Source organism: Populus euphratica, unplaced genomic scaffold (assembly GCF_000495115.2).
Source record: "Populus euphratica unplaced genomic scaffold, PopEup_1.0 scaffold202.1, whole genome shotgun sequence".
NCBI classification, from domain to species: Eukaryota; Viridiplantae; Streptophyta; class Magnoliopsida; order Malpighiales; family Salicaceae; genus Populus; species Populus euphratica.
This window is the reverse complement of record NW_011499975.1, coordinates 189,200-214,202: the sequence shown is the minus strand read 5'-3', so window position 1 is coordinate 214,202 and position 25,003 is coordinate 189,200. Positions and strand designations below refer to the sequence as shown.

The following is a 25,003-nucleotide window of genomic DNA, read 5'->3' as shown; positions in this document are numbered from 1 at the left end:
GAAATGAAAAATCAAGTTATATAATAATTTTGATATCACTAAGTAATTATTATTTTTTATTTATTTTTATAATTAAAAAAATGCTATTTACAATGTAATAAAAATTGAGTTGAGTTTTTAATAATTTTCATATTTTTATACATAATGTGAAATATAACATAATATATTTAATGAAATAGCATTTATATGAATAAGAAATGTGATTATTTCTTTTATAATTTCAATAAATGTTAAATCTTTAAAATACAGATGATTCTAAAATTATTTAAAGTTAAAATAAATATAATAGTAAGAACAAGAGAAATTTTTTAGGTAAAAAACTATACAAGTATTATTGTCTTGATTTACATAAAATACTGAATAGTTCAAGACATCATATTTACTATTTAACCAAGTAAATCTGATAGTATTACATTAAAGAATGTTCAAAGTCAAAAGTTACATATCTTAATTTAATAATCTTCCAAATCAGTATCTCACAATAAATCTTTAAGTCATTTTCAAACTTGTGAAATAATTTTCATTTTCACGGAGGATTATTGAAAACTTGTTTTATTTTGAATGATTTAAGAATTTATTATTTTTTTTTAATATCAACCCCCTTAAATTTTATCAATGGTCATATTTCGTCCTCATTTCTTTTATTATTATTTTTTAGGATGGTTTTTAAAATTGAATGTTTTTTGTTTGCGTTTTCATCCTCTATTTTTTTCATGTCAGATTTGATCCGCATTCCTTCAATTATTTATTTTTTTGTTTAGGAAAATTTTTTATATTGATATTTTTTTATTTCATACTTCAATATTAAATTTATTTGGAATTGAGTTTTTTAATTGAGCTCGAATCTAGGAATCTAGATTTCATAGGTTACGAGTTTAAGAGTTTTTATTTACTTTCTATAGGACTTTCCACTAACTTTGATAATAACCCAAATTATCTTAGGTTTTTTTATTTTTTTAATTTAGTTTTTTAAAATATTTTTATTTTTGAATTAGATTAAATTAATTGATTAAATATAAACATGGGACGAGCTTAAGAGAGTAACCATGATTTAGGATATTTTTTCAATTGTACTTGGGTTTTTTTATACTAATTTTTTTTATTTCATCCCTCAATATTTATTCGATTAGAAGTTGGGCTTTGTTATTTTCTTTTATTTTTTCTCATTATATAATTTTTTACTAATTATGAGATTGACTCAAGTTATTTCAAGTCTTTTTAATTGTCATTTTTTATTTAGATTTTTAAAAATTAATTGTTTTAATTAGATTTAATTAATTGATTAAATATAAACATAGGATGAGCTTGGAGATTAACCCAAATTTAGGAATTTCGGTTTATCTTACTTAGTTTTTTCCTCTATTTTTAAGCTCATATATATATATATATATATATATATTATCCTTCAATATTTATTTGATTGAAGATTGGGTTTTCATCTTTTGTATTAATTTCTATAGGTTTTTCCACTAATTTTGAGAGAAAACAGGGTTATCTCATATCTTTCTTTTTTTAATTTAGCTTTTTTTTAAAGCATTTTTTTTGGAATTATATTAAAATAATTTATTAAATATAAATATAAGATGCACTTGGGAAATTTAACCTGAGTTTAGGAGATTCGTTCAAGTTTACTTGGTTTCCCCTCTCTTTTTTAAACTCATGTTTTTTTAATTTTATCTCTCAATATTTATTTAATTAGACATTACACTCTGTTATTTTATTTATTTTTTCTATAGAATTTTTCACTAATTTTGATAATGATCTTGGTTTTCTCAGGTTTTTTTTTATTGTTTTTCAAATTTAGAATAATTTTTATTTTTTATTTAGATTAAATTAATTAATTAAATATAAACATTGGACAAGCTTGAGAGATTTACTCAGTTTTAGAAGATCCACCTAAATTAATCTTTTTTTTACCAAGCTCGTGTTTTTTTTTTTGTTTATCCCTTAAGATTTATCCTATTAAAGGCTAGGCTCTGTTATTATTTTTATTTACATTCTATAGGACTTCTCACTAATTTTGAGAATGAATTGGGTTATCTTGACTCTTTTTATCTGTTAATTTAGATTTTTTAAAAAAATTATTTTAGAATTAGATTTAATTAATTAATTAGATATAAACATGAGATGTACTTGGAAAATTAAGCTAGATTTAGAGAATTTAGTCAGGTTTGCTCGGTTTTTTAATAAACTCATGTTTGTTTTTTATCCTCTAACATTTATTTGATTGGAAATTGAGCTTCATTATTTTTTGTATTTGCTTTTTATAGGATTTTTCTCAAATTTTGGGAAAATTTTAGGTTATCTCAAATATTTTTATTTGTTATTTTTTAATTTATCTTTTTTTCAATTGAATTTTGTTTTTTTGTATTAAATTAATTGATTAAATATAAACATGGGATGCATTTAGAAGATTTAACCCGGGTTTAGGAGATTCGCGACGTTCACTTGGTTCTGTTTTTTTTGTGAAGCTCGAGTATCTTTTCGTTTCATCCCTTAACATTTATTTGATTGGAGATTGAGTTTCATTATTATTTTTATTTGATTTCTATAAATTTTATTACTAATTTTAAGAATGACCCGAGTTATCTTAGATTTGTTTATATATTATTTTTTTCTTTCAATTTATTTTTTTTTCAAATGAATTTTGTTTTTGAATTAGATAAAATTAATTGATTCAATATAAATATAAAAAGCTCGCTTCACAGTAGTTTGTATTGTTTATTTTTTGAGTTGTCAATTTGGTGATGCATACAGCTTCTTTTGGTGTTATCATATAGTTTTTCACAATGACGTTATAACTATCTTGATGAGTTCTTTCTGGTGATGGGTGATGTCTACAATGAAACCAAAGTGAGTCTCGAATGGACTTTTTTTTCATCTTCTCTCGAGTATGGTATTGACATTTTATTTTTTTATGGTTGATTATTGCCTCTCTTATTTTTCCTTTATTTACTATCAATGTTTTTTTTTATTTGTATTGTTAATTTAACCAGACTTGTTAAATCTAATTAAGTCAATAATTTAGGTCATTAATCTTTCTTGCTTCTTTAAATACTCTAACATCGTCTAAGTATATTTGGTTTATGTTAGAAAAAAATTGATCCACCTCGTTACATAGCACAAACTGTCTACCTTGTTAACAAAAGCTAATCATGAGGAAACCACAATTCCCCTCCTCACATAGTATTGTGCAATGGAATAATATATATTTTTTTAAAAAATATTTTTTAACATTAGATTTATTATGGATTAAGTTTCATAATTTATTTAGATTTATTTTTTATAAGATTATCCTAATTTCATAACTCAAGTCCTAGATTTTGCTAGTAAATCTGTGTAACTCAAGTTTTCTTGGATCTTTTTTCTAATTGAGTTTTTTTTTTAAATTCATCTTTTAATATTATATTGATTGAGAATTAAACTTTATAATTTATTTTGATTTGCTTTTTATAAGGTTATCTTAGTCTCATGAACCAAATGTAGGGTTTGATGGGTTAACCTAAGTTGACTTGGTTTTTTTTTTATATCTTTTTTAATTGATTTTTTTAATTTTATCCTTCAATATTTGATTTATTGAAAATTGATCTTTTTACATTTTTTTCATTTTCTTTATATTGAGTTATTCTGATATCATGATCCAGGTTTGACAGGTTAATCCAAGTTGATTTGGATATTTTTTTTAATTCCATTCTTCAACAAAAACTAATCTAGGAGGGGAAATCATTCTTCAACAAAAAGGAATGTTCATTGGAATAATATTTTTTTTTAATTTTGTTTTGTCAATTTCATCTAACATTAGATTTACTGGAAATTAAGTTTTATAGTTTATTTTAGTTTGCTTTATATCCCAGCATCATAACCCGAGCCGCGGATTAACCTTTTTTACCTGAAATTTTTTTTTCGAGCCGCGGATTAACCTTTTTTACCTGAATTTTTTTTTTTTATCATTTTTTACAAATTTTATCCTTTAATATATGGGTTAATTGAGAATTAAGTTTCATAACTTATTTCGTCAAGGTCTTATGACTCGAGTCAAGGGTTTAATGGATTGACTCGGATTTTTTTGTCATTTTTATTTGATTTTTTTTCAATTTCACCTTTTAATATTAAATTTTAATTGAAAATTAAAATTTATAATTTATTTGAATTTGCTTTATATTGGATTATTCTGGTTTAATAATAAAGATTTAATAGGTTAACGGTGGTTAACATATGTTTTTTTTTATTTTTAATTTCATTCTTTAATATTAAATTGATGAGGAATTATGGTTAATATATTTTTTTATTTATTTTCTATGAAATTATTATAGTCTCATTACCTAGATCGAGAATTTTACATGTTAATATTAGTTGACATATGCCAATCAAATATATTATTGTTTCAATATTATTATTTTTTAAATATTTTTTTAAATTTTTTAAGTCAAACTATATTTTTTATTTTTATTGTTCAAGTTGTTTTTGAAATTATCAAGTCATCCCGATAATATCATGTTAGTTTAAATAATTTAAAATTTATTTTTTTAAAAAAAATATATCAGCAATGCATTAATTTTTTTTTAATATTTTTAAAAAATTAATTTAACATGCAGAGTAAATGATCCAGTCTTATAGCAATTAGGAAAAACAAAACCCGGTACAAGAAGTGTATTGTGCTGCATGCCTCTAGTGTTGTCATGTAAAAAGTGGCACTTAGTAAGCACCATGCAAGTCCATTGAATTTTCTTCTCCGAGGTAGTACGTAGGACCGCAAAACCTAATTCTAGTTAGGTTTCAATTAATTCAGTGCTCCACCAGACCCTCTCGTATCCGTGTCTGAATTAATTGTAGGCGGAAAAAAAGAGAAAGAGAAACGGAACTTTTGATCGTCATTTTATGTTATGATGATAGGAAAACTATTTTGACAATAGATTTAATAAATAAGGAGTCCCTCTTGTGAATCGGCGAACCAGTTCTGGGGAGTGGGATTTCATGTTCGAACTCTCTGTAGAATTCTGTGAATTTCATATAAGAAAACGAGGACATGGATTCAAAAAAAAAATGACAACAATTAAGCAATGATGTTTCTCGCAAGCATTCACTTGTGGACGATAGCTATGTTCAGGTTAAAAAAATATTTAAATGATGTTAACATGTTTTTTTAAAAAATTATAAACTAAAAAATTATTTTTTAAAAGAAAATAAATAGTATGACCTATTAAATATAAAATAATAAAATTAAAAAAAAACCCACAAAAATCTAGTGAATATAATAAACTTATAATCCAATAATTAAATTCGAGTCAACTTAGACTACTTTACTCATAACTAAACTTAAATTATAAAATTAAGATATCTCAATAACAAAACTTAATGTTATAAAATTAAGATATTTTAATAAAACAACAATAAAAATTATAAAATCAACTTTAAAAACAAAACTTAATGTTAACTTATATTAATTTTTCAAATTTATAATCTAATTTATTAAGTAAAAACACGTGCTTTAAATGTTTTTGTTTATAGAATAAAGTTGTAATTTTACTGTGTTTAAAAACTTGAAAAGATTTAAATATCCCTTAATGTCAGTTTTAAAAAAATTGACGGAGAACACATGTATCCCCATTTAATTCTTCAATAACCAAACATAAATGCAATCAATAGCCAGGCATTTAATCTTTTCGGGAAGGGAAAATAGAACAGTGCAAATGAATAGTGTTTTTAAATGCCCCAATTAGCTCTTGTTAATTCTTGATGAAGCAAAAATCCAAGAAAATTATCCCGATATATAAACTAATAAAAAGGCAAAATAATCGCTGTCCTTGGATCAGTATATATATCTACATAGCAAATTATTAACAAAATGAAAAAGAAAAAAGTTAAAATTTGATACCGATGAAGTAAGACATGTCAAAAACCATGAACACAAAAGCTGCTCATGGGATTATATATAGCGTGGTGGAGTGGAATATCTATGGGTGAGATACAGTTCTCAACGATTAAAAAGATTCCATCACACCCCTTTCCCCCCGTCTTATTTATGCTGAGTGTGCTCACGATATGCTATATAAAATCAACAGCATGCGTGGTATGGGCCTATATTTATTATTTGTGATTCATTTTTCTTTTCGTTAAGCGAGAGAGAGATCCTCAGTTCAGATCGATCTTTAACTCTAGCTATCTGATGTCTGAGTCTGACCCAGTAATGGTCACGGGTGGCCTGAGCCCTGGTCATCATCTATGGAAACCTCAAGCAGAGTTTGATGAGTATACATATGCCTCCTTGAGAAAAGGCTCCCCAGTTGTAAGCAGTGCTGGAAGTGCAGTTATCGGCACTTCAGTTTAGATATGATGGAAAGTAGTGCTCACTTCTCAGAATCTGTCAATCAGTTGAATTTCTTAGCTCTGTGGCTCCTTTTGTGGTTGAGCCGGCCTGAATTTGTCTTGCGTGGCTGGCTCTCTTCTGAACATCAGTCAGGTGAGATCTCAAAGTGTTTGCATGCCTGATGAACGAGGGTCTGGTGTGTTTCTGCAAGGAGGGCTTGCCTTCTCCTTTTCTTTCTCCGGCACAGGACAGTACTGTGTCTTTTTATTAATTTCTTTTAGAATCTTAGTTGCTAGCTAGTTCCAGTAGTTATGAATTGTGGTACAACTAATTATCTTTTGTAAATTGTAAACGATGAATGCGAAATCTCCTCAGCCCATATAACTGTACAAATTTCTGTCACCTCGTGTTTACAGACCTAGTCACAAAAACTATCCTTTTCTATCGTTACTTTCTTTATTTGGTATTTTTCTGCCCATTTGTTCATAAATTTTTAAAAAACTAAACGCCTACTGTAAATCAAGAGACAGTGTAATGATGATTTTCTTATTCTCAGGATGGATACAAGTGTAATATAGTTTTTTCACCATGTCCATTACTCAGTATTGGTTTTGGCTGGGGATAAATATATTTTTTAATTTTTTAAAATCACGTGCAATAAATAAATTACTTTGACATTTAAGAGTTTTTTTTTTTACTTTTTCTAAGCTCAATAAAATTACTAAATTATTCTTATTATAAGCAGATTTTTTTATTAGTTTTGAAGGGGTTTTTTTATATTTTTTTAATTATAATCAAATTAATTAAGAAGCAAATTCATATTTTAATAAATATAAAATATTATTTAAAAATAAAAGCAGGTAGAGCGTGCATTACAAGCAGCAATGCATCCATCGTTTCATTGTGTTTAAGCGACAACCCCTCCTGTGTGTCTTGTTTACCTCCAGTTTAGCATTGATAATTTTTTTTTCTATTATATTTAATTTTTATATTTGATTCTTTAAAGTTTTAAATTTTTTAATTGGGCATGAGTTTATAATTTTATTTTTTTATTAAATTTAATATTTATTCTTTTATTGTTATTTATTTTACTTTAATATATTTTTTAATTAATATATTTTTTATTTGTTTTTTATAGGATCTTTTATTAATTTTAAAAATATTTGAGATTATTTTGGATCATTTATTTTTTATTCTTTGTTAAATTTTGTTTTTGATTTAAATAAAATTAATTAATTAAATATAATCATAAAATATTTAGTATATAATATTTTGTTTGGTTTTCTTTTAAGGTTGTTGATGTGATGATGTGTATTTTTTTCCATGTTGCTGTGCAACACTTTACGATAATGATAAAATTATTTTAGTGAGCTTTTTTTTAATGATGGAGAGTTGTTTACTGCATAGTTACGATGAGTTTACATGGAGCTTTTTTTCTCTTTTCAGATATAATATTGATATTTTATTTTTTATAGTTAATTATTATAAATATAATAAGTTTGGTTAATTTAATAATATAATTTAAAAAATATCAATATTATATATATATATATAATATCGGTATTTTTTTATATATATAATTTCGGTTTTTTTAAAATTATATTATTAAATTAATTAAACTTATTAAATTTAATTAAGTAAATATCTCAAATCTCTTTTTTGTCTACTGTTTTTAAAAATGCTAACATAAACTTAACATATTTTTTTACATAAAAAAAATTCAACATGTCTCTCTCTTTCCTGGCTATCATTTATTTAGTTTTCTTCACTTTCTTTTCTCTTTTTGATTTTTATTTAACTTGCGGGGTTAAAAAATTCATAGAGTGAGACAAAATATGTCATGGTTTTTTTTTTTTATTCTCTGAAACAGAAATTCGTGATGTTTGAAGAATACAGAGTTAATTTTCCAAATCTATTAATATCACGCGGATAAATGTATAATTATCTTTCCCGGAGGTAGCTGGGGGGGCAGTGCTGCAGTGTCTCGGGAAACAGAGATTTTGAAATGACTATATGTACTATGAAGTGGACAAAACAGGGCAGGACCATGAGAGAAGCAAACAAGTTTGAAAATTATGCCTCGCTATAATTGACTTGTAAGATTTTAAATTTATTTTTTCAAAATTATCAATTTAAATATTATAAATAAAAATTAATTATTAATTGTAAAATATTAAAAAAATTGTTGAGATATATATAATCTGATGTAAATAATTATAATAAAAAAAATGAAGAAGAATGAAAAGAATCCCCAGTACACTAAGAACACCACCATCAGCCACAAAATCTTCAAGTTCTACCGAAAAGGGCATGTTTGTCTAGGAGTTTAAATGGTAACTCAACTCTTTTTAAAAAATTAGAGAGGCAATTTTAAGATTTAAATTTGAAAAATTCTATTTTTATACAATAATAAGTATTTTATTCTTATACAAACTCTATGAGTAAAAAGAGTTGTGCTTGATATAAGATGGGATTAAAAATGTTTTGAATGAGAAAAAATTATACCAATCTAATTAAGATAAATTCATGTGAATCTATATGTTTAATAAATAAAATATTCATAATAAATAAAATATTTTTAAAGAAATAATAACAATATAATTGACGTGAGAAAAATAGTATGAAGAGAAAAATGAATCTAGAGAGAAAATTTAATAATATTTTATTTTCATTAAACAGATATATACGTGTGATTTTGCTTAATTAAATTACTGTATTTTTTTTCAATATAATTCTTTTTATTTATAGAGTTTGTATAAGAATAAAAAACGTATTCTTGTATCATATAGTTTATATAAGAATAAATTACTTGGTCTTGTATAAGAATAAATTTTTAAAATTTTAAATTTTAAAATTGTCTTAGCTATATGTATATGTTTTAAGGAATCTCTATGAATTATGTTATTTAAAAAAATAACTGCGCTAAAAAAAAATCTCCCATTTTGAGCCAATTGTCAATCACATAATACATCAGGGGACCCCCACCCCACCCCACAAGAAGGTAAAACGTGTAGTGCTAAAGGCCTGAAAAATAGTTTCCGTAAAACTATTTTTTAAATTTTTCGTGATTATTTATTATTAAAAGTTTAATTAATTAAAAATATTTTATGATTAGTAAAAAATAGTTTCCGTAAAACTATTTGTTTTATAAAAAATTATTTTTAAAAAAAAAATTCAAATTTTTTTGTGTTTATTTACTATTAGAAAAATTAATTAATAAAAAATACTTTTCAGTTAAATAAATATTTGGTCTAGTTTTCAAATTTCAAAAATTAATTAATAAAAAATATTTTTCAGTTAAATAAATATTTGGTTTAGTTTTTAAATTTCAACGGAAAACACTTTTTAAAAGTTGTGAAAAATTTAAAAATATTATTATTTATTAATTATATTAAATTTGATCCTTAGAATTTTGATTGCTATATATATTTTATTTTGAATATTTATTTTTTAATTTCATTTCTTAAAATTTAATTTTTATATTAACTTTACTTTTTATTTTTAAAATTATTATTTGCCTTTTCTTTATCATTTTTTATTGAAATTTTTTATTTATCAAATTTGGTCATCATTCTTTTAATTATTACTTATTTTATTTAAAATAATTTATGAAATATTGATTATTATTATTTTAATTTTATTTTATTTTAATTTATTTTAATTTTTTAGATTTAATCTTTATTATTTTGATTATTATTTATTTTATTTGAGATAATTTATGAAATTATATGTTTTTTCAATTTTATTCTCATTCAACTATTTAATTTGTAACATTTGTTTCTTATTATTTTGATAAACTTTAAAAAAATAAATTATTAATAAATTATTTTTCAGCTTATTTTTTATATCATAATTAAATATTAGAAATTATTTTTCATTACATTATTAAATATCAAAAAATAATTTAATTTTTTAAAATTTATTTTAAAAAAAAAATTATTTCCTAGTAAATAAACAGAAACTAAACTAAGTATCCCGATAGAAGCAAAACACTGATAAAAACAAAGAAACTATTAGTTGAAACACCCATCTAGGATCTGTACTCCATTTTTCCATCTTCCTTTTCCGTTTAACGTTGAAACACCCATCTAGGATCTGTACTCCTTTTTTCCATCTTCCTTTTCCGTTTTTCTTGAATTCGTATGTATACACAAAACCTTTATTACCAGAACGCGGGCCTAGGAAGAGCGTACGGGGGGCCATGGCACCCTAAACTTCAAAAGTTCCAAGCATTTCAAGGATTCTATAGCGTGTCTAACATGGAGATTGTTCTCGGTTTTTATGTTATTGAATTGTTTTAATATATTAATATTAAAAAACAATGGTCGATACTTCCAAAAACAATTACAGAAGGATTCATGAACAGTAAAGTATTCCGATGATTGTCTGTGAAAAGCTGAAGTCGCCTAAAAGCCGGTCACTTTACCTTTCTTTTCCCATTGTACGGAAAGATCTGGAAGTGCCAAACAGGACAGCTCCGCTCATATTAGTTGCTTGTCTAAGCTGAAAAACCGACTGATCTGATCCATTTTGACAGAAGACTTTAAGAGAATCATCAGTTACAGGGCTGCATGTGTGGCTGCGGTGGTGACAGCGAAAAAAGTTCTGGCCAAGTAGAGGTTGAAGGCAAATGAGTAGCTAGTCCTCCAGCCGGCATGCAGAGTAAGGATTAGAAACATCACATGGGGGCTGTACAGAGTGCAGGCATGGATGGGATAATTTAAAATCACATTTATAAGGATAATTATGGCTGATTATGTATACAACTAAACTAAGTCTCTTCTTAGATATTGAAGGGAATTAGGGGGTTAAAATATAGGAAGTTGCTGTCAATCTGTTTAAGTCCTACAAGCATTAAAATTGTATTGTTTTTCATATTTTTTTTAGATTATAAAAAGACTTTTTTAATCTAAATTTTTATTTTTAAAATTATATAACATTTACATAATTAAAAAGAAAATATCAATTTACATTCTAGGTGAATTAAACAATAAAATAAAGAAAATAATTTTACAAACCATAAAAAAATACAAAAAAAGCAGAACATGCATACCATGTTTAATGTTACATTCATTCAATAATAAAAAACACAATCGCATTAATATTTTAATGTCCACAATCATCCGCCAAAGATACGTGACCATGCATAATCAAACCTCTTACATGCTTTTAATTCAAATTATAGGAGTTATGTATATTTTTAAAATAATATTTTTAATATTTATAAATATTAAATCAAACTTAATTTAATAATTTTTTAAACTTTATGAATTTTATCTAATACATATTTTCTTGAAAACAATCAAGATTTAATAATAAAATTAATCATATTAATTTTTTTATTAACATCCTAAACTAATTTAAGATCAATGAAATAAAGAATTAAAAAAACATTTTTAAATATTTAATAAGAAAATCAATCATATTAAAATTCTTATTAATATCCTAAAGTGTTTTACGGCCAATTAAAAAATTAATATCAATCATATTAAAATTCTTATTAATATCGGCCAATTAAAAAATTAATTTTTTAAATTAAAAACTCTATTTATTTTACAAAATTCATTTTAAAAAAAGTATTTTAGTTAAAAAATTAATTAAATACTAATCCATTTAGAAAATCACAAAAAAAAAATCTTACTTAAAAACCTTAGTTTAATCCTAATCCAATTAGAAAAATTAATTTTATAATTATTTTATTTTAAGGTTTTAGTTTTAATATAAAATCAAGATTTTATATATGTAGGGGTAGAATCATATTTTGTTACCCACAAACCCTATTATAACAATGTACTAGTTTAAGAGTCAAAATCATAATTCTACCCCCTCATCTTCTTCCCCTTGCTATCAGTAATGGGTTCGGCCAGCCAACAACGAGCTCTCCTATATGCAAAGCCAGGCGTGCTAGTAATTGGCATCACTGCTGGTGGAGGCGTAGCCACTGCAAACCTAATTTGTTTCAGTATTTTCTGATCATATTTGAAAAATCCAGCCAGTTCTAACATGATGCAATCCAAACTATACTGCGATCAAGAGCGAATAAATTTAAAGATATATTTAATTAATTTATAAAAAGTATTTAAGCCAATATAAATTTTAAAGAGACTAAATTAATTAATTTATAAAAAGTATTTAAGCCATTATAAATTTTAAAGAGACTAAAACTTCAAGAAGTGATAATATACTTTAATCAATTTAATTTGTATACAAAAAAATTTAATTCATTTACAATACAGGCTAAATATTTTACAATGGTAGGCTAATTAATTTCACCATTAGAGACAATTTTGAATTTATTCTTTTTAATGTATGATTTTACTTTAATAAGTATAAACCCAATATAAAATAAGATATCTAGAAATCTTTAATAAAATTCTAACTTATAAGTATAAAATCATACATCAAGAAAAATACATGTAAAAAATTAAGTTAAATTTGCAGGTTTTATAGGAAATAAAGCTTAAATATCTTTAATTAACTAATTAAATGTCTATTTGACCTTGTAATAGACCTAATTAATACACGTAATAGATTCTTTGGTGTAGTTTGAATTGCATCATCTCCTCTCTTAACTTTTTTAAGAAAGCTAAGATTAAAATTGGAATTGAATTTGATACAACAATAACATGTATTGAGGCACTAAAATTATAAGTAACTAAATCCTCACCCAACACCTATACCTATAAAGAGACATAAATGAAAAATATAAAAGATGTCACAAAACTTAATTAATTTTTTGATAAGTCAAAGTAGTTTAACTAAAATTATAAGTAACTAAATCCTCACCTAACATCTATACCTATAAAGAGATATAAATGAAAAATATAGAAGATGTCACAAAATTTAATTAATTTTTTGATAAGTCAAAGTATGAAAAACCAAAAAGTATGAATGAAACCTCATACATGCAATAATACTTGTTGAATCAAAGTTTGCTCCCCTAAAAAAAACTAAATACAAGCTAAATAATTATATTTATAATAGATAAAAATATCATAAGAAATACTAGAAAAATAATAAAATAGTTTTAAATAAAATAGAAAAAAAATCATAAATCAACTAGAAAACTAATACAATCTTTGCACGATAGCTTCTAGACCTTATTGATATCCAATTGACCTGAAAGTTTAACTTAATATATAACAAGATATCTATAAATTTTTGATAAAGTTTTAGTCTAATCCAATGGTCAAATAAAATATTATACTTGTTAAAGTAAAATTTTACATTAAAAAAATAAGCTTAAAACTGCTTGCTGAAATTAATTAGCCCACCATTACAAAATAATTGGGCTCGTATTGTAAATATATCAAATTCCTCTTGCATATACTTTAGATTGATTAAGATTTGATCATTACTTATTGAAATTGTAGCATCTTTAAAATTTATCTTGATTCAAATACTTTAAATAAGCTTATTGAATGAATCTTTAAGCTTCTTTGCACTTGATCTTGTAGTTGTTGGAACTTGCAATAGATCATTTGTTGTAATTTGGATTGCATTATAATTGTAACAAAAACCAAGAATTTTTTTTATATAAAAAATGATAATTTACTTTTGAGAAAAATAATTTTTACATATAAAATTAATTCACAATTAACGCCAATAAAATTCAAACCATGCAATCAACTCTAATAACATTGTTAGGTTTTTTAAAACACATAAATATAGTGGAAACAATAAATTAAATTTTTTTTAGAAGTTTCAAGGATCTCATTGGACAATCTAGGGTGTAACCATCCTTTTCGATACTAGATTATTGCATACCAAAAATCATCTCATATTTTAACTATAATACACATAAACCAAAATTGAAAAACATCATAAAAATTTTTTTAGAAAACTTCTATATCTCTGAGTGCATCTCATCTTTTAACTATAATACACATAAACCAAAATTGAAAAACATTATAAAAAAAAAATTAGAAAACTTCTATATCTCTGAGTGTGAACTTTATTTTTTATGCTTGCAAGTGTTTCTCTATTATATACTTTATAACTTATATAGTTTTTTTTTATACAAAATATAAGATATACCATTTTATTTATGTGGAAAGTTGATAACCCTATAAATAATAAAATATCATTTTGCTTCTTAAATAATATTATATATATTATTTCATAATAATTTTTAAAAATTTATTCTTTTAAGTCTCTGATTAATTTTCTAGTTCTAAAATTATAATTTCTTATATTAATTACATTTTAGTTTTTAATTTCTAAAACTTATTCATAAACAAGTCACATTTGATTAATTATTTCAGTTTAATTTTTAACCAAAAGTTCTTAATATGTATGATCCATTAGATTCCTAATAAGTTGACCTAAATATAAATTATAATTCTAAATAAATAAAATAATTTAATTTATTATCAACTCACCAATTGATTGATATACATTTGAAAATTGAATACATTATCTAACAAAGTGTTATGATCCTTTAAATATTAGAAAAGTCATAAATAATTTGACTTAATCTTTTAGTAAATAGTTTCTAGTGCAATTATTATCATTTCATCATGTTTATACTCAATACCATAAACATTAATCATTTGAATAAAATTTTAAACTTTTTTCAAATATAATTTCACATTATATAAAAATAGTGCAATTATTATCATTTCATCATGTTTGTACTCAATACCATAATCATTAATCATTTGAATAAAATTTTAAATTTTTTTCAAATATAATTTCATATTATATAAAAAATTTACAATCAATACTATTTAAAAACATATAAAATATTTTTTTTAATTCACTTTCAGTGAAGAATCATCTCTTGATTACTCAAATATTTTTATATAAGATTAAAATATAACATTCTATATATAAATTATGATAACTTAATAATCTCAAATTTAAAAATCATTTACATAATCTTTTTATATATACATGTAATATCTCTATACAAAATCCTTATACATGTCAATTGAGTATACTAGCCTTTCAACAAGCACCTACATATTAATTTAAAATATCTTTTATACCTAAAGTTATACGAACTATATATATAAATAAACATAACATATATAAATCTTAATAACTTCATTTTAATAGAACAAACAAAAATATTTAGAAAAAAAAAAACTTAAATACAATCAAAATCTTATAATTAAAACAATTTTATAATTTTATTTATAAAATATTTGTATGTCAAGAATATTAAATTTATTAATAAAAAATTAAATTAATAAAAATTTATTTTTTTATATTCATTAGATCCATTAATAAAAAAAATTAAATAATAAATATCCTTTATGAACAAAGTCAAAGCATCAAAGTAACACACATTATCGTTTCATCCCACAAACATGCCGCTGGGGGTCAAATTACTTCATGGAGAACACGTACGAACATATTCTTGTCATATGAAAGGCAACGGATTTAACAACACCACAAAAGTGTACGATGGAATCCTTCAAACAAACTAAGCCAATGGAAACAGAGTGGGGGCAAAGTGGGAAAGGAAAGACCAGTCAAATGTGAGGAGATGTTCTGCACCTTCCAGTCAACTGTAAGTTGTACAGTGACTGACTGCACACAACCGCCCCATCCTAGAAAGCCATAGAAAGATAACATCTAGGAAACTACATGTTCTATATCTCTTGCCATTTTCTTTTCTATTCACATGCCAATTTAGTGTCAAAGCTGCTCAAGCAGATAGCAAAAGCCTGGAATGCAGACAAAGGATACCGGTAATCCATGGTGAACGTATCTTTGCCAACCTTACCGAATTGAAGAATCACCTTGTCATGATCAGATTGAGCAGGCTGCGAAGGTGTTGGTGCACCAGCAGCAGGCTGCGTGGCAGCAACAAGCTGAAAGTTCTTGACAGAGGCAACTGACACTCTCCCACGGAAATTAAGGCACCAGCACTGCAACTGTTCATGCCATCTTGGTGACTTGTTCCGGAGGACCAGTGGTCTCTCCTTTGCCTCCTCATCTTCTTCTCGAGGCCCAACAATGTTGGAGAACCGGGAACTACTAAACTCAGTTGAATTTTCAACTGATTTCGAGAAGGAAATGCTCCGAAATGAGTCTTCAAGGGAGCATGGTAGGAGCTCAGGCTGGCCTGGGACAGAACCACCAGGCTCAAGGGATGATACAGGGATTGAGTGCATGGTGCAGTGCATCCTTCTTGGGCCCCGGGTGCCAAGCACATTCAGCTCATATGTAACATGAGCAATGTTATAGCTGCCTGTAGGAACCTTTGGAGAGACTTTCTTTGAGTAGAACCTACGGCTTCGACCAGGTGGAGAAAGCTGAGCATTATTATATGGGGGCTGCGTGTCATAAATTATAAATTTGGTTCCCAGAAAATTTGACCTGAAACAAGAACAATAAGCATTTCAACACAATTCTGACACATAAGTACACCAATTCATTGAACTTTGTGCATTTAATGTTTCCTTTTGTGCGTTAGTCATTGCAGAATTTTATTTTTTTAATTAACATAGATATTCAAGCCAGCTCGACTAATCTCACGGCCCTAAAATTAAATACCATTGCAAAACTTCTTATAATGATACCTAAAGGTAGGAAGTCTTAAAAGCACCAACTCACTCGCTTAACAAACCCTTGCAATAAATGGTTCATACCAATTGGACACCTTGACCTCACTAGAAAGGTCTACATCAATTCTTCACTCTTATCTTTAAGATCCTTGATCAAGTAAAATTTATATGAAGCATGAAACAATCAATAGTCACATTTCTGATGCATCTGCAGAGTAAACAATTATCACCCCCTCACATGGAGAAACAGAAAAGAAAAATTTAACCAAATCTTCAGCCTAGCTTCAGGTATCACAAAAGAAAAAAATGACATGGCTAAGCTGATATTTAAACTATAGTAGCATACTCATACACATGCATGCTAGCATGTGGCACCCATACACACTTAATCCTATACAATAGAGAAGAATATATTCCTAATAAAAACAAAAAAGAAATATACAGTTCAAGTTTACAGAAAAACTATGCAATGAGATTATTGACTATATAGCTAGGTAATAAGTACACCTTGGTCTACTAGACAATGGAGGTTGCTATATTATATTAGCTCTTAAGGGGACTGCCATGCATGGATTAGGCCAGTTTTGAACCCAAATGGAATGTTAATTAAACATATATTGTCTTCAAGTCATAACTAAAGGAAATTACCACAATCCAATGCAAGACTAGTATGACAATTGTAGCATAAATTTGGGGCATTAGCAGCTAATCAAATATCATACAGAAAATGAACTCTCACCTTAGTTTTCCAATATATGTGCTGCTTGATTTTGATATGTTGTCTGCATCCATGGAAATTACATATTCTGTGCAAGTAGTTCTCCGAGAACGTTTTGCAGAAAGAAGAAATTTTCCATTTTCAACAAGCAAAGCTGCAAAGCATTAAATTAATAAACAGCATATTAATATAGAATACTATAGTAGATTGAGGAAACTTTGTATCAAACAGTTTAGTTGCTGAATGAGAGTATTATAGTGATTTTTGTTATCTTTGGGGAGTAATAACTCAGATTGATAAAATAGAACTCGAGCAACAATTCAAAGAAAATCAAGAGGATACCTTAGAACAGCAGATTCAGTAGAAAGTTTCCAAAAATTTGCTTGATAGATATTTTACAGAAGAACTTCGTATGCATAGCCATTAAAAAGAATTTGCTACCCATTTACACAACTGACTTTTGGAAAGAAGAAATTTCCTTTTAACTAAAATCATAATGCAAGTCACTAGCACAAAATAATTAAAAAAAACGTGAATCATTGAATAACTGTCTTTCCAGGCAGTAGGACAAACTTGATAGAAAGAAAACAAAACAGATAAAATAGAGTAATGCTACTTTAAAATAAACATTCAAGAAAACAAAAGCTGCAATTGTGTGTGTGAGAGAGAACACATCAGATGCATATCAATCAGGCATCTGGATCATGAAAACAACTTGCAGCAACCAAACTGGTCTCTTTGCAACATAGAAAATGAACTGCAACTAATCAGAAAAAAAAAATATATATTGTCTAGCTGGTTAAATAACTGACAGAAGCAACTTCTAGTTGTGGCACAGTAATAAGAAGGCACCATTAATGCAACTATAGAAACATGATTAAATGTCAATAACAAGGGCAAGTGGCGCAGCTATGCATCACTGTAGAAACCACAGCATCATGACACAATCAAATGCATGCAGGTAAAAAACATTCATTACTTCCATCCATGAAGAACACAAGAAAATAGAGAGAAGGAGATTAGGCTTGGTAAGTTACCTGCATACATCAATATAAGACCACTATTTACAAAACAGGTCACATAAAAGTCATGACAATCAAATGCCAAAATGTCAAGAGGAAAGCTCACCAGGGCTAAGGCAAAGGAAAAGATGGTAAGTTAATTTTGATTTGTCCCTCTTTATGAGACACTGGATGGTTCCATCCCTGGGCCCTGGCTATAAATGGATAACGAAAAAGTTGTCAATTATCACTCTGTGTCATAGCAAACCCCATACAAAATAACTTTGTGCATCCACATGTTAATTCTCAGATAGAACCTTGCATAGACAGAACTTGGTTGAAAGGACAACAACCTTATACAAGTATGAAAATGACCTTGTATAAAGATATTATAGAAGCAAGACAAAGTATGTACGAACCTCACCTGCTTCAGGGAAACAGGGAAGGTGATCTTCCCAGAGAACTCTGGACTTCTTACAATTTCTATACACATTTCCCTCCAAGCCCTGCACACAGAAGCACAAGAAACAACATGCTTGCGACCAGGCCATGTGCTCTCACTTGCCTCCAATCTCTTGATCACATCTCGCAGTAATTCTGGTGGAAGACCAGCCCAAGGACTATCCTGAATGACCACAGGCTGGTCAAGCAACTCACATGCTGAGCCATGAGATTTCCCTCTGAAATGACCTGGCAGCCTGACCTCAAAACTCCGTCTCGACAAGCTCCCAAATCCATCCCTCATGTCACGAACTATACTACGGAATGACATTTTCTCTAATACACTGGCAGCCCCAAGTTAATGAACACTTGAAACTGGATGCTGCATAAAGCAATTTTACGCTTAAGCGGATGAAAGATTACTAAACAAGAATTCTACACAACAGAATCAAACAAAATAGTTTTAAATTTCAGCTATAACTACTATGCTTACAAACCAAGAAAGAAGAGAGATAAGGGAAAAGGCACAAAGCAAGTAAAGAAGATTCCTATAAAAGAAAAGAGTCACATGGACCCAAAGCACCTAAAACACCAGACTTTTTATCAGAAACGTCTTTTGGCGGGTTTTAAACTAATCTTTAAATCAAAGTTGCAATCAATTCAAATCCAACTTTCTTTTAGCACACTCTCGCTCAAATTAAGATTCTCAACAAAAAGGAAATATTTATAGAACTATACCCGTTTTTTAATTACAAATTATGCAATAGGGAAAAGAGAAAAGAAGAAGCAAACTCATTTGTCACTTAACTCAAATCTAACTTCCTGTATTGTATAAATTTACCCAAATAAACAAGCAAACCATATCTCTAAACAGAAAAGACTTGGAATGGGTCTCACACATTTTGGATAAAAACTCAAAAGTTCATCTCTCATGAAGAAATTTAAGAACAAGTCTTAAAAACTTAAAAAACATAATATTATATGAAGATGCTAGAGCTTTTCTGTTCATCAAACGAACGTCATAAACTACACCGTGGAGTTCTGCCTTGTCTACTTTTATCAACAAATTTACTTTTTAGCCCCTAAATTTTGTTAAGATTTGGGGGTACCATTACATTTCAGGTTCGGAAGAAAATCTAGAGAGCAAAAAAAAAAAAACTAACCTTTCCCCAAAACTGATCAAATATCCCTCCTTCAACTCTCAAACATCACCGATCATCAAATCAAGAACAAAAATCACAACTTTCTACACAAACTCTGCAACAAAAACAACACTTCATCCTCACCAAAGCACCAATATCCAAAATGTTTAGCAGCCCACAAAGGGAAAAGCTTTGGAAGTTCAAGGAATCAAACAAAAAACAAAAGTTTGACTATCCCAGGTCAGAAAAATGAAATCCTGCGCAACCTAAAAATAACACGACGAATGTGTCTCGGAAATTCGAATCAAAGACTTAAAATTCAGACATCTTTCCGGTAATTATCTCGAGAAACAAGCAGAGAATCACCGAATCTAAGAAATATATATATGCATACATACATATAAAGAGGAAAAAAGGGAACAGAGAAGTGGAAGGTGGAAGGTGGAAGCACAAAAATAAAGCATGATAGCTCACCATTCTTCTCTACAGTCAGATCCTTGGCTTCAACGCACGATTTCTCTCTTTAGAAAAGTCTACGATGGCAGGCACAGACAGACTTTTTTTATTAAATCCAATTTACGAAATTAATGCTAGCATAGAGGCATAAGTAAGAGAATTAGCTTCCCTTTATTTTACTATTATTTTATGAACAGTACGAGATGGTTTAAATTTAATTTAATATTATAGATAAGTATAGCATGCCACCTTTGAAGTAGAAGTAGACTTGTAATAAATTGAACTGAAGTGGAACCTGTCTCTTCTCTGTATGATAACTTGCCTATCTTATCCTTAGACAAATTATCATTTTGGTCCTCGATCCACGATGCCCATTACTTTTCGTTTCATTTATTCAACTGCCGCTATCCGACTTCCTAACGGCGTTATGTGTCTCTTCCGATAAGTATCGGGGCTGATCTAGCTACCATATGGGCCTATGGGCTACCTGGTTACACACTGTTGGAAAGTGGGCTAATGACTATGGTCCTGAACACTCAGTTGCTACAATCCACTATCTCAGGCAGATAAGGCCCACTGGCTCGGTGAATTAACTGATTTTTGTTCATGTTAACCCAATGGAAACTTGGGCTTGCAATTTTTTTGGTCCACCTTGAATTCAAGAACTTAAATATCATTAGACTATAAGTTTATTAGTGATTGAAATTGGAGCTATGTGTTAATTACGTTTTTTTTTAATTAAAATGACCTATTATTTATTTAATATTTAAATAATAAATTTTCACATGGTGTATATCCTAAAGGGCTATATATTAAAGGCTGTACATGGCATTTAATTTTTTTTTTTTAAGAAGAGTAATAATTCAATATCTATTGAAACAAGATTATCTTCTAATATAATTTTTATTTTTTATATAAATATATTTTTTAACAAGAAAAAATATAGCTTTCTAAGCTATATTGTTTATTCAATAAAAACTGAAAGCAAATAGAATAAATATAAAAAAACAATTAAACAATTTGAAATAAGGATAAAAAGGCATCTCTTTAATTAAAATCACTTCATCATATTAATGTGTTCCCACTTTTATATTTTTTTACCAGAAAAGTTGTTTTTTAAATAACAACTTGTCATAACCATAAAGAAGAAATTTAATAAAAAATAAGACTTTAATAATTTTAACACAAATGTATTTGTAAGAAAGACAATGAATAAAATAATACAGTACAAATACATTTTTTTTGCCGGAAACTTCTTTTCTGATTCATAAATGTTTTTGGTGTTTTTACAAAAAAAAAATATTTTAATGTTTTTGGTGTTTTGACAAAAAAAAAAAAAATTTAATAAAAAGAATAGTTCATTGAATAGAAAGTGACGACAATTTGAAAAAAAATATATTAGTAATAACTATAAAGACATGAACTTCTTTTTCATAGGATATCCATTACAATTAAACCAGCATAGCTAGTTTATATCTAATAATTAACGAGATGGCTGTTAACATTAAAAGAAAAATGCTAAGATCATATCTGAAAGTAAATGTCATATTAAATGATAGGTAAAGAAACAATATCTTAAATACATAATTTGAACATATTATGAACTATTAAGATAACATATAGTATAAAGTATTCTTTAAAAATATTATGAATTGTTTGCATGAAACATTTTAGGAATTGTTAGGTTGTTGTTGCATAAATATTGTTAAATATCTTCATGCTAAATAACACTATTTTAATTGTTCTTACAAGTATATTTTCATGAAGTATTTGTTTATTATTGAACTATTTGCATGATATTCCATCCTTATTATATTTTGTCATAAATTAGCCAAACAATATTGTAAATGTGGAAATATTTGGTTTTCATTAGTGAAAGATAATTTGTGTTGTTAAAAATAAATTTATTTAAGATTGATAGTTTATTCAAATTAATTAAAGAATTGATGTAATATATCTTATGGGATATAACGTGATTATTTTTATCTAGTTTGTTTGGATAAATAAAAAGTTCATATAGGTTTTATTAAAAAAAAATACAAGTTATGTGAAGATAACTGTTAGGAATATGTTTTTGTAAACCATAAATAACAGTATGTTAATAGCATAATAAACTAGGAATCATGAAAGTAATGTCTTTATTTTTATCATATCGATATGTATATAAAGAAGGACATTCAAAAATGAGAGAAACACAGAAGAGAGTGCAACACTTGCAATAGAGCAAGAGTGTCTAAATACTAAAGAGTTACATAGAGTTTCGTAGTATATACTCTTGACACATGAGTGGAGCGTGAAGAAAGTTTTTTATGAGAATTGTTCGCTAAAGAGTTAGAGAGCCTATATACTTTTAAGGGAAGTTCATGTTTTAACTATTAATAATTAGATATTCCAGTTGGGATGACAACAATTTGAAGATCTTCAAGTATTATGGCAAACTGTTATGGTAGAAGACAAACCAAAGTGTTTCTCTTAATAAATAAGGTAGTGAAGTTTCAAAGGATTTGTAAGGCTATTTGTTTTTATGGTTGGAACCGTGTTTCATTATTTTTTAAAAAATTTTTTTTGTTTGAAATTAATTTTTTGATGTTTTTTGGATATTTTGATGTGCTGATATCAAAAATAGTTTTTTAAAAATAAAAAAAATATTATTTTCATGCATTTTCGAGAGAAAAAATATTTTAAAAAACAACTGCTACCACATTCTCAAACACTATTATTGTCATAAATATTCCTCTTATAATCTTCTAAACTAATGAGAGTTGTCTACCCTTGATTTGGCTACCCTAAAAGGTTTTTTTATCTTATAGAGAAGTTCTTCAAAAAGTTTTCCCTTTATAATGAAATGACTTATTCATTTAGGTTTTTTCATACTTATATTTATTTGGTTATTGATAAGTGGTTTCAAAGTGTTAGCATATTGCTTTTAAATATATAGGGAATAGAAACATAATATTCAAGTGGTATTAGAGCAGGTTTACTCATTTTAGAGCGAGTTTTATTTTCCTTGTGAAACATGTCAACATTGACTTTGATATCATAATTCAACAGTGAGAACTATATTTACTGAAATGTGAGGACTAAAACTTTCCTCAATTCACTAGTCAAGAAAGTTTGGCACATAGTTGAGCGTGGTTGGACCATGCATGGAAATCTTTTTAAAGATTGAAGTAGAGATGAATTCATTTGTTGTAATTGGAATAACAAAGACTTGGGGTGATATTTTCATAGCAGATCTCTTGATGAACTTAAAAGAATCTTCATGTGTGAGACAAACAAAGAAGCTTAAGATATTTTTAAAGTTACTTATTATGAGGAAACCAAGACAATGAAAAATTACAAATTACAAATGTTAATCTCAAGATTTGAGAAGATAAGAATGTTGGAAGATGAATCTTTAAATGAGTTTTATGCAAAACTTAATGATATTCTAAATTCTAGGTTTAATCTATGAGAAAAGTTAGAAGATTGGCAAATTATAAAGAAAATTCTAAGAACACTGCTTAAAAGATTTCAGCATATCAATTATAAAAGAAAGCAAAGATGTATACAATATTAAATATTGAATATCCTAATTTGCAATAATTAGGATATTTCGTTTAGCTTATAGAGGTATATTAAATATTGAATATCCTAGTTTGTAATAATTAGGATATTTCTTTTAGCTTATGAACCTCCATGTTGAATATTTCACATATATAGTTGTATAACAATATCTTATGCATAATAGTTTTTTGAACATATTTTGAATTGTTAGAATGCAACATACTATATAAAATATTCTTTAATAATGTTATGAATTGTTTACATAAAACATGTTAGAAACTATTAAGCTACTATTGTAGAAATATTATTAATTGTTTTCATGCTACATAATATTGTTATAATATTGTTTTAATTTTACTTGCAAGTATATTTTAATGAAATATCTATTTATGATTAAACTATTTGAACTACATGCATGTTAATTTATCCTTATTATGTTTTGTCATAAATCAGCTAAAGGGGAGAAATATTTGGTTTTGATTAGTGAAAGATTATTTGTGTTGTTAAAGATGAATTTATTTAAGATTGATAGTATATCCAAATTAATTAAAGAATTAGTTTAGTTTATCTTATGATATATAGAGTGATTATTTCTATAATAATCTAGTTTGTTTGGATAAATTAAAAGTTCAAACAAGTTTTATCAAAATAAAATAAATACAATTTATTCAAAGATAATTATCAAAAAAGTATTTTTATGAATCACAAATAGCAGTTTGTTAATAATATAACAGACTAGAAAATCTGAAGATAATGTTTTTATCCTTATCATATAGATATGTATATAAAAAAAGACCATAAAAAATAAAAGGAGCAAAGTAACACTTTTAGCAGAGTTAGAGTGTTCAACTAGTTAAGAGGTTATACAAAGTTTC

The 25,003-nt window shown here is 26.7% G+C and overlaps 1 protein-coding gene across 7 annotated transcripts; it reads right to left on the bottom strand.

Moving 5' to 3' along the window:
- Positions 1 to 15,606: 15,606 nt before the first annotated feature.
- LOC105139477 (tubby-like F-box protein 8) lies at positions 15,607 to 20,825 on the bottom strand. 7 transcript variants are annotated; one of them, XM_011045922.1, is made up of 6 exons: positions 20,601 to 20,825; positions 20,148 to 20,241; positions 18,963 to 19,366; positions 18,671 to 18,758; positions 17,564 to 17,696; positions 15,607 to 16,636 (listed from the first exon to the last, which is right to left on the bottom strand). In XM_011045922.1, the coding sequence occupies exons 3-6, from the start codon at positions 19,092 to 19,094 to the stop codon at positions 15,931 to 15,933; spliced, it is 1,059 nt and encodes a 352-aa protein (XP_011044224.1). In that variant the 5' UTR covers positions 19,095 to 19,366; positions 20,148 to 20,241; positions 20,601 to 20,825; the 3' UTR covers positions 15,607 to 15,930. The 7 variants fall into 7 exon arrangements, with proteins under 7 accessions (XP_011044224.1, XP_011044219.1, XP_011044221.1 ...); XM_011045917.1 differs by having other exon boundaries at positions 18,968 to 19,328; positions 20,601 to 20,824; XM_011045919.1 differs by having other exon boundaries at positions 18,968 to 19,320; positions 20,601 to 20,824.
- Positions 20,826 to 25,003: the final 4,178 nt, after the last annotated feature.